This window comes from Ursus arctos, unplaced genomic scaffold (genome assembly GCF_023065955.2).
Source record: "Ursus arctos isolate Adak ecotype North America unplaced genomic scaffold, UrsArc2.0 scaffold_6, whole genome shotgun sequence".
In the NCBI taxonomy this organism is placed as follows: domain Eukaryota; kingdom Metazoa; phylum Chordata; class Mammalia; order Carnivora; family Ursidae; genus Ursus; species Ursus arctos.
The window spans coordinates 83904083-83916249 of record NW_026623078.1 but is presented as its reverse complement, the minus strand read 5'-3'; the positions used below and the strand labels follow the sequence as shown (position 1 = coordinate 83916249).

Sequence of the window (12167 nt, the reverse complement as noted above, 5' to 3'; positions counted from 1 at the left end):
CAATGATTTGCTGAAGATCGGTGTCCTTTTAAGTTTCTCTCCAGAGGAAATCAAGGTTTTCTGGCACTTGTTTAGGGATGTCCTTGAGAATTGCAAAGAGCTGGCAGTGAGCCTACTTAGGATGCTAAGCTCCTTGCAGGCAGGGTTCTTAGTCTTTGCATCGCCCTGGGCGGCAGGAACACGCAGTTCCTGGCACCCGGTGTGCAGGTACCACATGTTTATAGGATGAAGGAATGCGCCGGCAAGCGTGTTAAAATGATGATGAGCACGTTTGGATTGCATTTCACCTTCAGACTTCTAATCACCCACCAATTAGGAGAGAAAGGAGGTAACTGTTGGCTGGCTTTCCTGGAAAAGGATCCCAAAACAGTTGGATCCAGGGGTCTTGAAGAATGGGAGGATTTGGGTAGGAGGGATAACTTTCCCAAGTACGAGGCGGATGAGCACAGAGACACATGGAGGAGTACGAAGGGATCCGAGAAAGGCCCCACGGGAAGAACGTGCGAGAGCGCTGGAGAGGATCTTGGGTTTGAGCTCATCGTTGATGGCAGCTAAAATTTACCAAAAACTTACTGTTCCAAGTTTTTTTTTTTTTTTTTGCATGATTATCTGGGTTCTTGGCCGGGAGGTGGCGGTGTGGTCGTGTGTGAGGGCCAGCACGCGTTCAAGTTCAAGCTCCGGGCTGGGAGCAAGCTTCCCGACATTCATGTTTCGGTAATAACTTAAAAAAAAAAAGCCAGGCTGGGATGCTGGGGCGCCAAGACTCCCAACAGCACGCCTGTACTGTGTCCAAGTTCCCCCCAGGGCGAGGTGGGGGGGAAGGGTGGGAAGGGCCGTGCGCCCCCCTCCAGCACCCCTCTCCGTCCCCCCGCTAGGAGCCAGAACGGGCTCCCCACGCGCGCGGAGGCGGCGGGGAAAACAAGGGGTGTGTTTTCTTTCCTTTCTTCCCGGCCTCTGGCGGCAATGCCAGGCTGGCCCGCTCCGCCCAGTCGGGGAAGACGTCGCTCCTCTGAGTGGCTGGGAGGGGTCCCCCGCCCCGCATCCGCCCCCGCGGCGGCCCCCCCAGCCGCGCCCCCCGGGCCGCGCCGTCCCCGCCCCCACTTCCCCGCGGGTCCCCGTTCCCGCCCCCCGCCCGGCTCCCGGCCGCCAGCGCGCCGACCCCGCCCCCCGCCTTCCCCTCTTCTTCGCCCCTCCCTCCACCGCTTCCTCCCCTCCCTCCCCTCCCTCCCTCTCTTCCTCCCCTCCCTCTTTCGCCCCTCCCTCCCCCGCTTCCTCCCCTCCCTCCTCCCCTCCCTCTCTCTCTCGCCCCTCCCTCCCTCCCCCCCCCCCCGCCCGCCCGCCGCCTCCGCCCCCGCCCGCCGCCCCGGCCGCGTCGGGTAAACCTGTTTGGCGAGGCGGCCGCGCCGGGGCGGATCGTGCGGCCGGCGGCTCCCTCGCGGCTCGCGGCGTCGGGGCCCGTGGCGCGCGCGCGGCCGCCCCTCGGCCCCGGAGCCCCTCGGCGGCGCCACCATGTACTCGGGAGCCGGCCCCGGTGAGTCCTCGCGCGGGGGCGCCGGCCCGGCCGCTCGCGCTCGGCCCCGCGGCGGCGGTTGGCGGGCGGGGGGCGCGGGCCGGGGGACGGCGGGCGGGGGCGAGGCCGGGGGTGGGGATGGTCCCCGGGGCGGGCGCGGGCGGCGGCGGGGCCCCCGGGGGGAGGACGGCGGGGCCGGGCTGCCGGCCGTTTCCTCGGCCCACCGCGGGCGCGCAGCCCCGGGCCTTCTCGGGCCCCGAGTCGTCGGGGCGCCCCGCGCGGCCTGGGCCCTTCCCGCGCCCCGAGCCCCGCGGGTGGAGCCGGAGGCCGGGGCCGGGGCCGCGCGGCCCGCGTGTAGGCCCGAGGCCCGCGCCCGCCGCGCCCGCCGCCCGGCCCGGCCTCCTGCGCCCCGCGTGCGGCCCCGCTACGCTCCGCGGGGATGGCGGGCCCGGCCCGGCCCGGCTCTAAGCGCCGGAGGGGGTTCGGGCCCGGGGGCGCCGAGCTCGGGGTGCGGACGGCGGGGGCCGGGGACGCGCGGCTCCGGCGCCAGACCGAGCCCGGCGAGCCTGGAGCGCACTCAGTTTCGTTTTTCTCTTTGCCAGCACTTCTGCGGCCCCTTCTCTGAAGGAAAGTCTGGAAATGATGAATTTTGGCCAATTCCTGTGGGTAGTTAGGACTGTAGACTGAGAGGAACGGGAAGCGGCACCTTAAAACCCTGAAAGTGCGTGCGTCTCATTTTCATTCCAGACACGCCGGCTCCTTATTCAAGTGCTAATTGCCTTTTACAATTTACTAGAAGACGGTGAGGAGATGTGTTGATTCCCTTAGCACCCCTTCTTACTAGTCCGCTTTCTTTGGAAAAGTTCTAAAAAACTTGAAGGAGTAACACATTTCCCCCCTTGTTTTAGATGCACAGTGGAAGGGCAGCTGAGGTGCTGGGCCAAGAAAATGGTCAAGTGTTGTAAAGCTTTTTTCCTTCTCCCGCCAGGCACGTGGCTCCTAAATTTCCCGGCTGGCCCTGCCACTTGGCCAGGGCATCGCCTGTCCCCTTTGTCCGCCAGGCTCCAGCCGGCTGCAGGCCCCGCAGGCGCCAGGCTTGGTCCTGGCCCCATGCTAGGTGCACTCCTGCGCCTGGCCGTCCACAGCCACATGCTGATGGGGCCCTGGCTTGACCTGTTTCAGACTTGTTGCAAGTCAGGGGGTCTGGAAGCCCCTTCTTGAGCCACTTAGATCCCTTGACCTCAGCCCTCACTTATGTGTCTGTTCACAAACAGCTCTATGCCTTGTGAATTCTGAGTGTCTTTTATCTGATGTCACTTAATTTGAAAGCTGCTCCAAGGCCGAGTGAGACCAACTTTTAAGCTCTTACAGGCTCTTGGCAGTTTGATTGCAGAATGGTTTGAATCCTGCCCCCAGAGGTGACTCGGGTCTGGTGGGAAGGGCCGTGGGCTCCGTTGGCACAGTCCTGAGGGCTGATTTGGCTTCTTGAGACCCTGGGCAGGCGGTTTCCCTCCCTTCCCCCTGTCCCCACCATGAAATGGCAGGGTGGCCCCTCACCTAACTGAGTGAGGCGCTCCCAGGAGTGCCTGTAAAGGAGCCCAGCAAGTGTTAGACACCAGAGTGTGGATTTTTTTTTCAGATCTTAAGTTTTAAAGTTGAAGGCCCAGAAAAAGTAAAGAACCTTGAGGAAGGTCGAGCTTTGTGTTGTGCCTCAAGTTAATTAATCCATAGGGTGGCTCACTAAATGGGTGATGTTCATTTTGAAGATAGTCAACAGAGGCTCCCGGAGGTTAAGAACCTTGCCAAGGTCATATGGCCAATGAGCATTAGGACGATCTGTCTGATCCCAAGCTGACTCTGTACATGCTCCATAAAGAGGTGGTTTTCAGTCCTTTTGACCTTGACCCGCAGTCAGAAGTACCTGTTACATCCAGACGGGACTGGGGGGCACGTGCACTCAGGTGTAATTGAACGGCGACCTTCTGAAAGCACTGCTTACTCTGAACTGTGTGCTCTGCACAGGGGCATTTTTCTCGCCTCATTTTCCAAAACCTGTAGCCCTCTGGATTGCCGGCTCCTTTCTGGTCACTAACACCTTTTGGAAGAGTCTTGCTCTTCTGTGGATCTCTGCATTGTGGGGAGAGGACCCCATGGTTCTCGGATGAACCCGCCCTGGAATTGGACAGCTTTGGGTGAAAAAAATAGATGGGTCTGTAGGATAGTCCTTAGCTAATGGCGCGATGGGAATGAACCCAAGTTCCAGGCTCTGTGAGTGTGCTGTCATTATAAGGCTGCTTGCGGTTCAGTTTTATTCTACACACTAAGGCTTTTAATTTGGCTTGAAAGGAAGTTTTGGAGTAGTTTCTTCGATGAAACTCTTTTTAATGTTATATTTCCTGATTTAGAATAATGAAAAGATGTTCAGTCTGAATTGTAGAAAAATCACAAATCATTTTGCTGCTTTCAATTTTAATACACTTATTAAGCAACTTACTAAGTAAATTAATTCAAAAGGTAGAGTTCCCAATAGGTATATGTTATGCCCGTGATAAATGTTATTACATGTGTGAATTAACGTTTGTGCTCTGAGGTTTGGTATGTCACTGCCTCTTCGTTTTGTAACTATTCGGAAGAGTTAATGGCTCAGGTGGGTTCTCCAGTGACCCTGACCCTTCAGAGGTGAACAGATCAGTTTGTTGTTGTTACTGATGTTGAACCACTTAAAGATCTTAAACTATGTCTGAGGGATCCTGTTTGAAGGGGATTGTTTCTTTGGTTATGGGGCTTAAGCTCCTGTGTGTCACATCGCTCACCGCGTGGCTACAGAGTAACTTTTGTGATCCAGAAGTCTTGTTGGAGACGTGTCTAAGCAGGATCATGACTTTGAGGATACCTGGCTTTCCGTGAGGTTTTCAGTGTCACCGAGCCCTCCTGCTCCGGCCCCTCTCCCCGTCCCCAGTTACAGTGAGGCTGTGTCCTTGTCGCCAGTGATGGTGCGTGTTTGCCAGACAGCGGACGCCCCCCCACCCCGCCCTGCTGAGGCTGCTGCGGGCCGGGTGGCGCGGATCCGTTACAAACCTGGAAGAAACCTATAGATGCGTGTGTAGGAGATCAAGACGTAAAAGCGTCAGCTCCTCACCCGCCTGGTTTCGGAAGCAGAGTATTTCTCGTTAACTTCGAATTTCAGTGTCAAAACTTGAAACAGCGTCAGTGCGGTTTATCCTTTGCAATGAGTGTCACGTGTGTCTGGTAAAATATATTTGTTTCAGAAATCGTTACTGGGGGTGTTCAAAATGGAACCCCTGACTTTTTTTAAGTTTCTATTGTGACATGGTTTGAGCGACTGGTTCAATATTCCCGCATTTTCCCGTCACCAAGCCTCAGCCGCTCTCAAGACGGTCTGCGTTGGCTTCGGATGTTTTCCCCTTTTCCCCTTTTGCTTTTTGGAGATACTGGAAAGCCAGTTCCAGCTCCGTCGTTTCACCCCAAATACTTAAGTACGGTGCCTAAAGAAGAGAGTAAACCCAGTGCGGTTTTCACCACAGTCATAATCCGGTTCTCTCGGTGTCTCGGAAGTGTGTTCCCAGCGGGTTGTGTTGGATCGTGGATTTTAATAGAAGTTCACACGTGAATCTGGTTTTGTGTCTTTTGGGGCCCTTCAGTCTGGACTCTGAAGCTAGCGCCCCTCCCCCGCCCGCCCCCCTGTTGTGGGCTTGTTGGAGATACTTAGTCTTTAAAATCCCTTTTCTTCAGAGTATGTTTAGCCCCCTCCCCTGTTTTCTAAAAAGAACCTGTTGTTCAGGATCCCTCTTGTTTTGTTGAGGAAGGCTGGTTGGAGACCCAGTTGCCTGTCATTTCAATTCTGACACATTTATCTTAAGCAGTGTTTGTAGACCCCTTTGCATCTGGAATTTTCCGTTGCAGAGGAATCCTGTTTCTTGTGGTGTTCTCAGCAGAAGGGATGCTTGGGGATGCGTAGAAAACCTGGATGGTACTTGCGAGGCGCGTGCACTTGTCTCCGCATCTCCGGAGAACATGGAGATGTCTCTTCCCCAGGTGTGCGTGGGGCCTCTGCAGTTGGGGGGGCGGCCTCCCTCCTCAGTCACCTTCTATCCATGTTTGTTTCCGACTGTGTCTCCAGACTTCCCGGCTCTCCCCCCGACTTTGTTCCCTCATCCTCTGCGGATGAGCCCAGGTGTGGTGCTGTGGCCATGGGCGCTCTAGCCAGTTTAGATATCACTAAGCTACACTACTCTAATTTTTTTCTCTAATCTTTTTTCCTGCTTTTCTCTCTCAAAGTTTAAAAACCTGAAACCTCTGGGTCCTTACTCTTCATGACCACTCTCCATGGCCATTCTAATTTATCTCTTTTTAAAAAAAATTTAAAAAGATTTTATTTATTTATTTGACAGCGAGAGAGGGAACACAAGCAGGGGGAGTGGGAGAGGGAGAAGCAGGCTTCCCGCTGAGCAGGGAGCCCCATGTGGGGCTCAGTCCCAGGACCCGGAGACCGTGACCTGAGCTGAAGGCAGACGCTTAACGACCAAGCCACCCAGGCGCCCCTCTAATTTATCTTTCAGTAGAGCTGTACGCTGGATGACCAGACAGCTTATTGTCCACACCGGAAACTTTTGCAAGTGAACCAGGGAGTGCAGGGCTCCTAATTATTTCCCTGAGAAAACAGGCATACACTAGGGCTGCCTGGGTGAATCAGGATGGATGTCTCCCTGACTCAAAACATTTCTTACATCTTGGGCTTGTAGATTGGCTCAAAAATAAAGGGCTTAAACGTCTTGTTTGTTTGTTTGTTTGTTGGTGTATTTTAAAGATATGTGCGCACCATGGGGCTCAAACTCACGACCCTGAGACCAAGAGTCCCTACGCACCGCCAGCTGAGCCAGCCCGGCGCCCCTGGGCTTACTCATTTCAAACTTGTTTCACTCTTCAGTGGATTTGCTCTTACTGAAATCCCCCTAAGGTCTGAGGGATGCAAGCACGGTCTTTGAGAGATAGCCACTGATTTCTCCCTCGGTTGCTTGCTGCAGACTGGAGACAGTTTCCCTGCCCCCCCCCCCGGAACTTAAAAACCCCACCTTTTAATCTTCTTCTTACTTCCCTCAAGTCACAGCTTGAGCAGTGGACAGACGGGGAGTGTCATCGGCGCCAGCCCTGTGGTGTCCTGGGTCTCAGTTTCCTCATCTGTAAGCAGGGAGTTGGGCCTGCCTGGCTTCGGTCCCCTCATGTCTACCCTCTGCTGACTTCTGACGTGGCTGGGGCTGAGGAAGGAGCCAGGGTGCCTCACCCTGTGTGTGAGGGCCCAGGGGCCACATACGGGTGATAAGCAAGGTGGGTCCGCCCATTTTGACAGCGCTGCAAGTGAAGAGGGGCTTTGGGGGGCGCCCGGCGGGCTTGGGCAGTTAATCGTCTGACTCTTGATTTTAACTCAGGTCCCGATCTCGGGGTCGTGGGATTGGGCTCCACGCTCAGTGGGAAGCCTCCGTCTCTCCTTCTCCTTCTGCCCCTCCCCTTGCTCATGTGAGCACACTTTCCAGCTCTCTCTCTAAAATAAATCTTTAAAAAAGAAGAGGGGTCTTGGCAGCAGCATGGGGGACAGTATGTAGAAGTGGGAAGGGGGGATTGTAGTCAGGTGGTCAGGGCCTGAGCTGGTGGGGCCCCTCTGGGTGGGATGGCTGTGGGTGGAGGGCCGGACAGAACCCGTGGGGTACCCTCGGAGCGTAAGCTTGGGCCCAGGTTTGGATATCGGCGTCAGTACTTAACTAGGCAGGCTCCACTTGGTGACGTCCGCTGGTACCTGGGCCCCAGACACCTCTTCTTCGCCTGGGAACCGTGGCCAGCTATGACATTTTTCTAAGCCTCTGTTTTCACCCCTGGAAAATGAGGCCAGTGGCACCGCCCCCGAGAGGACATGGTGAGATGTGCTGAGTAGCCCTGGGCTGGCTCTTTGTGTCCAGTGAGGGTGGGTGTGGATTTGCGCAGTGGTCTGGCCCTGCCCTCGCGCGGGGCAGGGAGTTTCGAAAGCATGAGTGAGCCCGCAGCTCAGAGCCCGCCCGAAGGGAGCATGCAGGTGGTGGCTGGGAGCTGGCCGCATCCTCGTCTTCGCGGCCTCATTTGCGAACGTTTGGATGGGCCACCCGAGGGGGCATCTCTGCATCTAGCTTTGTTATCGGCAGGTGATGACAATGTCGACAAAAGTAGGAAATGGTAGAAGACCGGTGGGCTTTGGGGAACAGTCACGTGTGGCATTTGCATATGTTGAGACTGAGGCGGGCTCTGGGGAGGGGGCTGGAAGGCCTCGGTGAGGTGGAGGACAGGGTGAGGTGGAGGACAGGGCCGAGGGCCGAGTGGGAGTGGCCTTGTGGGCCTGCCCGCAGCTGGGGCTCAGTGAGTGGGGGAGTGAACCCTACTTCTCTAGCCTAACAGCTGGTCGAAGAATCACCCAAAGATCCTGGAAATTAAATTTTGCTAATGTCCCAGGCGATTGCCTTGTTATAGGGGTTTGAGACCCACTCGTGTGAGGAGGGGGCTGGGAGAGGAGGTAAAAACGAGCCTAGCTCGGGACCCGGGAGCATCTTCATTACAGGTGGGCAAAATGTGGGGAGAGTGGGCTTGTCGGCCCTGGGGCCGTGTTTCTGGGAGATGAAAGCGTGGAGGCTCCAGAGCGGACTTTGCGATGGGCCGGAACAAGTCAGGCTTACCGACCCGTGGTTCCCTTTCCTGATAAAGCTGCCAGGTCTGATTAATGACGGCCCCTGCTTCCCCGAGCTGCTCCTCCCGCTGCATGGCACGGTTCCACGTTGCTTCACCGCCTGTCACACCTTCCCTTAGAACTGGGGCAGAAGACCTGGAAGAGTTACTTCTGGGGACTTGAGTAAGTTGCCAATGAACACTGTTCTGTTTCCATCGTGAGGAACCCATAGCAGCAAACCCGGACTTATAGGGAGCCTTAAACGCAGCCAGACGCGGATCGAGGTGGTTCCTCCCCTGCACGTCTTTCATTGGAACTTAAACCCATCTCGAGGGTCGTCTGGGGCGGTCGTCCGAAGGGCAGAGTTTGGGTAGCTTCTCAGGTTGTTCTGGGTGTTTTGGCTCTGCGCTCTGGTACTTAAGCGTTGGCACATCAAGGGTCAGAATACTGGGGTGCGTAGGTCACGGTCGCGGAGGCGCTTGTCAGCCTGACTCAAAGCCGCGTAGCACAGCCGTTGGCGGTTGTTCTGTGCCGTGTCTTGCTCATTGTTGTTGGCGGAGCTTGAGCCCAGTGGGCCCATCCACAGGGCGGAGGACTAAGCGGGGTGCTTCACGAACTCGATAGTTGGGGTCCCCTGTGGTGGGAGCCTGCTCACCACGCTCCCAGGCCCCTCAGGTCGGTCCTGCTTTAACCAGGCTTCTGCCCGACACGGAGGGGGGAGGGAATTGGACAAAGGGGGTGGCTGCCTCTGAGTCTCGGTCACAGGGGGTGACTTCCACTCGGGGCCATCGGACCACGGTCCTGTCCACATGCAGGCGGCTGGGCAGGGCGCGAGAAGGCCCAGGCTCCAGGAGAGGTGACTCCTTGGGACTTAGGGCTAGCAGGCCGTGACAATGTTTGTTCCTTTGTAGAAACAAAGGAGTTGATAGAGAAATACTAGTCAAAGGTGGGTAGAAAGCCACGGAAGATGTGCAGAGAGTGAGGAGAACTCTGGGCAGAGGCTGGGCCCAAGGTGCCTGTAGACCCCGGGGGTTGTTAGGTGCCACCGTGGCATCGTACCCCCCCCCATGACAAACCCAGGGCACAGACTCCACAGGCTGACCTCCTTGCATCCTGGCTGAACCTCGGTGTCCTCCTCATACGGAGAATGAGCCGCTGCTGGTGGAGGTGCTTTGATCAGTCGAGATAATGCAGGCACATGGCAGTGGCTTGTCACAGCGCTCGGTGCCCTGAGAGCGCCGCCTCGTTATCCCTCCTGCTGTGTCGCCGGCTCTGCAGGAGGGCCCCTCTGGGTGAGTACGTGAGCGCCCATCCTGCCCCTCCTCTCCTTGGTTGACCTCTGGGTCTTTTCCTTGCAAGCGCTGAGGGTTAAGAAAACGTTGGAAAAACCACGTCCCTGATAAACAGCCTGTGCGGCGGCCTAGGGAGGCTCGGCACCAGGGGACCGAGATGGGCCGCGGTGCCCGAGCCGGTGTTCCCGCCAGCGCCCTCCGAGGGACCCGAGTCTGTGCAGCGTGGTGATGAAGCCTGCGAATGAGGACTCACCGTGTTTGGGGACCCGCCTCCCGTGCTCACATGGACAGGGGTGAGGCTGACACAGTGCCAGGCTCTGTCTCTCCACGGTGAGCCCGGTCACAGCTGCGCGGCACCCAAACACGGTTTTCTGCTTGTAGTTTCTGTGTGGCCCCGTCGGTGACTGGGGATGGCGGGGGGCGCCGCTGGGGACATGTGCAGCTGCCTCAAGCGGTTCGTGAAGTGCTCGAGCACGCGGCTCGCGGCGAGAACATCGACTCAGCCATGGAAGGTGTCTCAGCGCCGGGGACTGGTCATTACAGCTTCACCTTGAGCTGCAGGCAGTGAGGGCTTCTGGGGATGAGCAGTCAGGCGCTCGTGTGAGGGAGATGGACAATCGGAGCAAGACCTCCTCCAGTCCGGAGCACCTGCCGGAGGGGATTGGCCGGTGAGCAGGTGGGCGGGGGACGGTGCAGGTGCCTTGAGAAGGCACGCTTGGAGCAAGAACCAGGAGAGGAGGGAGGGGTGAGGTGAGAGGGGCAGGCAGGTGCAGGCTGAGGGTGGGGAATCGGCATGGTTTGGGGTGTGTGAAGGACTTCCCGCCCGGGAGGACTGTGCAGAGGAGAGGCGTGGGCTGAGTTTTCACAAGTGATCCACGTGGCCGCTGGGTTCAGAGCAGACCGGAGAGGGTGGGTGGAGGCAGGGAGTCTGCCTGGAGGAGGTCAGTGTGCAGGGCTGAGGCTGGTCAGGTGGAAGAGGTGAAGGAGTGGGAGCGTGTGTGATGCCCCCACTGGCCCCCAGAGATCTTGCTTCACCTGGAGCCCTCTTCACTGTCCCCGCCCCTTGTTGCTCTGGGGCGGACCCCGGTCATGCCGCTTCATTCACACATCTTCAGGAGCAAGTTGTGCGAGGTAGGGGGGTCTGTCTGCCTGCCCTCCCTCCCAGCCCAGCCCCCAGTCCTCCTCCGGTGGTCCTCTAGTTACCAGTTTAGAGACGACGGTCCTCACCGTCCTGGGCGGCCCAGCTCCTCTTCAGATCTGCCCGGTGACTCTCGTGATGTGGATTTTGACAGGTGACTGAGTCAGGATCCCGCTAAGGCCCACATGGTGATCGGTTGACGTGTCTTTTCAACATCTTTTTAAAAAGTAACAGCTTTATTGATGTATATCTCGTGATCCACGCGATTCGTCATTTACAGTGTAACATTTAGCGTGTATTAGTCCACGTGCAGACTTGTGTGGCCACTCCCCCAGTGTCTGGACACTGCCCCCTCCAGAGAAACCCTGTGCCTCTGGCTGTCACTCCCCCCACCCCGTCCTCCCCAGCCCCAAGCAGCCACGTCCCGTCTGCTCATCTCTGACTTTCTCCTCCCCTCGCGCCTCGTGCTGTTTCTTGGTGGAAGCTGGCTGTGTGCTTGTGTCCTACACTGTGGACTTGGCTGGATACCTTGGTGTGGCCCGATGTGGTCCTCGGTCCTCTGCGGGTCTCCTGCAAGTTAGTGCTCGGAACCAAAGGCTCGATGGGACGCAAGTTCTGTTTTTGGGGTCTGAGGATTTGGGGCCGCTGATACCCTTCCTCGTCCTCAGGACGCAGGTCTGTGTGCTGCTCTCCTCCGCGCTGTCGCTGGTGGCCGGTGGCCGGTGGGCTCCATTGCTTCCTTAGGGTTTGACGCTGACGTTCCGGGTCTACGGTAAAACGCCCTGGTCAGCCGTTCGGTAGTGGGTGTATCTTGAAGGCAGAGGAATGTCGGGGCGCAGCCTGGAGGCAGGGCGACCTGTTGAGAAGAGAGACAGGTCTGGTCAGGCTGCTGCTGCGGGGGGAGGCCCGGAGCTCTGGAGGTGACGTGGCGCTAACGGGAACGTGATCTCAGGGAGGGGCTGCTTTGTTCTGTCGGTGGCAGGGGCCCCCTGAGGGTGGTTAGCAGGTGTGTGACAGGCCCAGCTGGGAGTCCTCTTGCACCTACAGGTGGGGAGATGCCAGATTCTTGCTGGTGGCAGGAGGAGTGGGGGAAGCCTGCACATGGGGCGGGAGGCCGGGACCCTTCCCCCGAGCTGGCCTGAGAACACGGGTGTCACTGATGACAGGGTAAGGAAGGAGCAGCCGAGGCAAGTTCTGGTTTATTAGTTATTTATTTATTTTTTAAGAAAAGATTTATGTACTTATCTTAGGCGGGGAAGGGCAGAGGGAGAGCAGGTCCGCCAGCAGAGTCCCTGCTGAGCGCGGAGCCTGACCTGGGGCTTGATCTCACCCTGAGATCATGACTGGAGCCCAGGCCTAGAGTCGGATGCTTAACCACTGAACCACGCAGGCGCCCCACTTTTGTTTTATAGATGGGCTATGTTTAAGGCAATTGTAGGAAATCAGGAGAAAAATCCGTAATCTTCACTTTGCACATTTATAGCACCCAGTGTGTTTTGCCTGGTGGTCGTGTCCTTCATT

General features: G+C 57.4%; 1 protein-coding gene across 1 annotated transcript in view; it reads left to right on the top strand.

The window, feature by feature from the left end:
- Window positions 1-1415: 1415 nt before the first annotated feature.
- AGO2 (argonaute RISC catalytic component 2) overlaps window positions 1416-12167 on the top strand; it is a 111454-nt gene continuing 100702 nt past the window's right edge. The window contains exon 1 of the mRNA XM_048212432.2: window positions 1416-1531. Within this exon, the coding sequence (XP_048068389.1) occupies window positions 1510-1531 (22 nt within the window). The 5' untranslated portion in view covers window positions 1416-1509. The remainder of the gene's footprint in view (window positions 1532-12167) is intronic.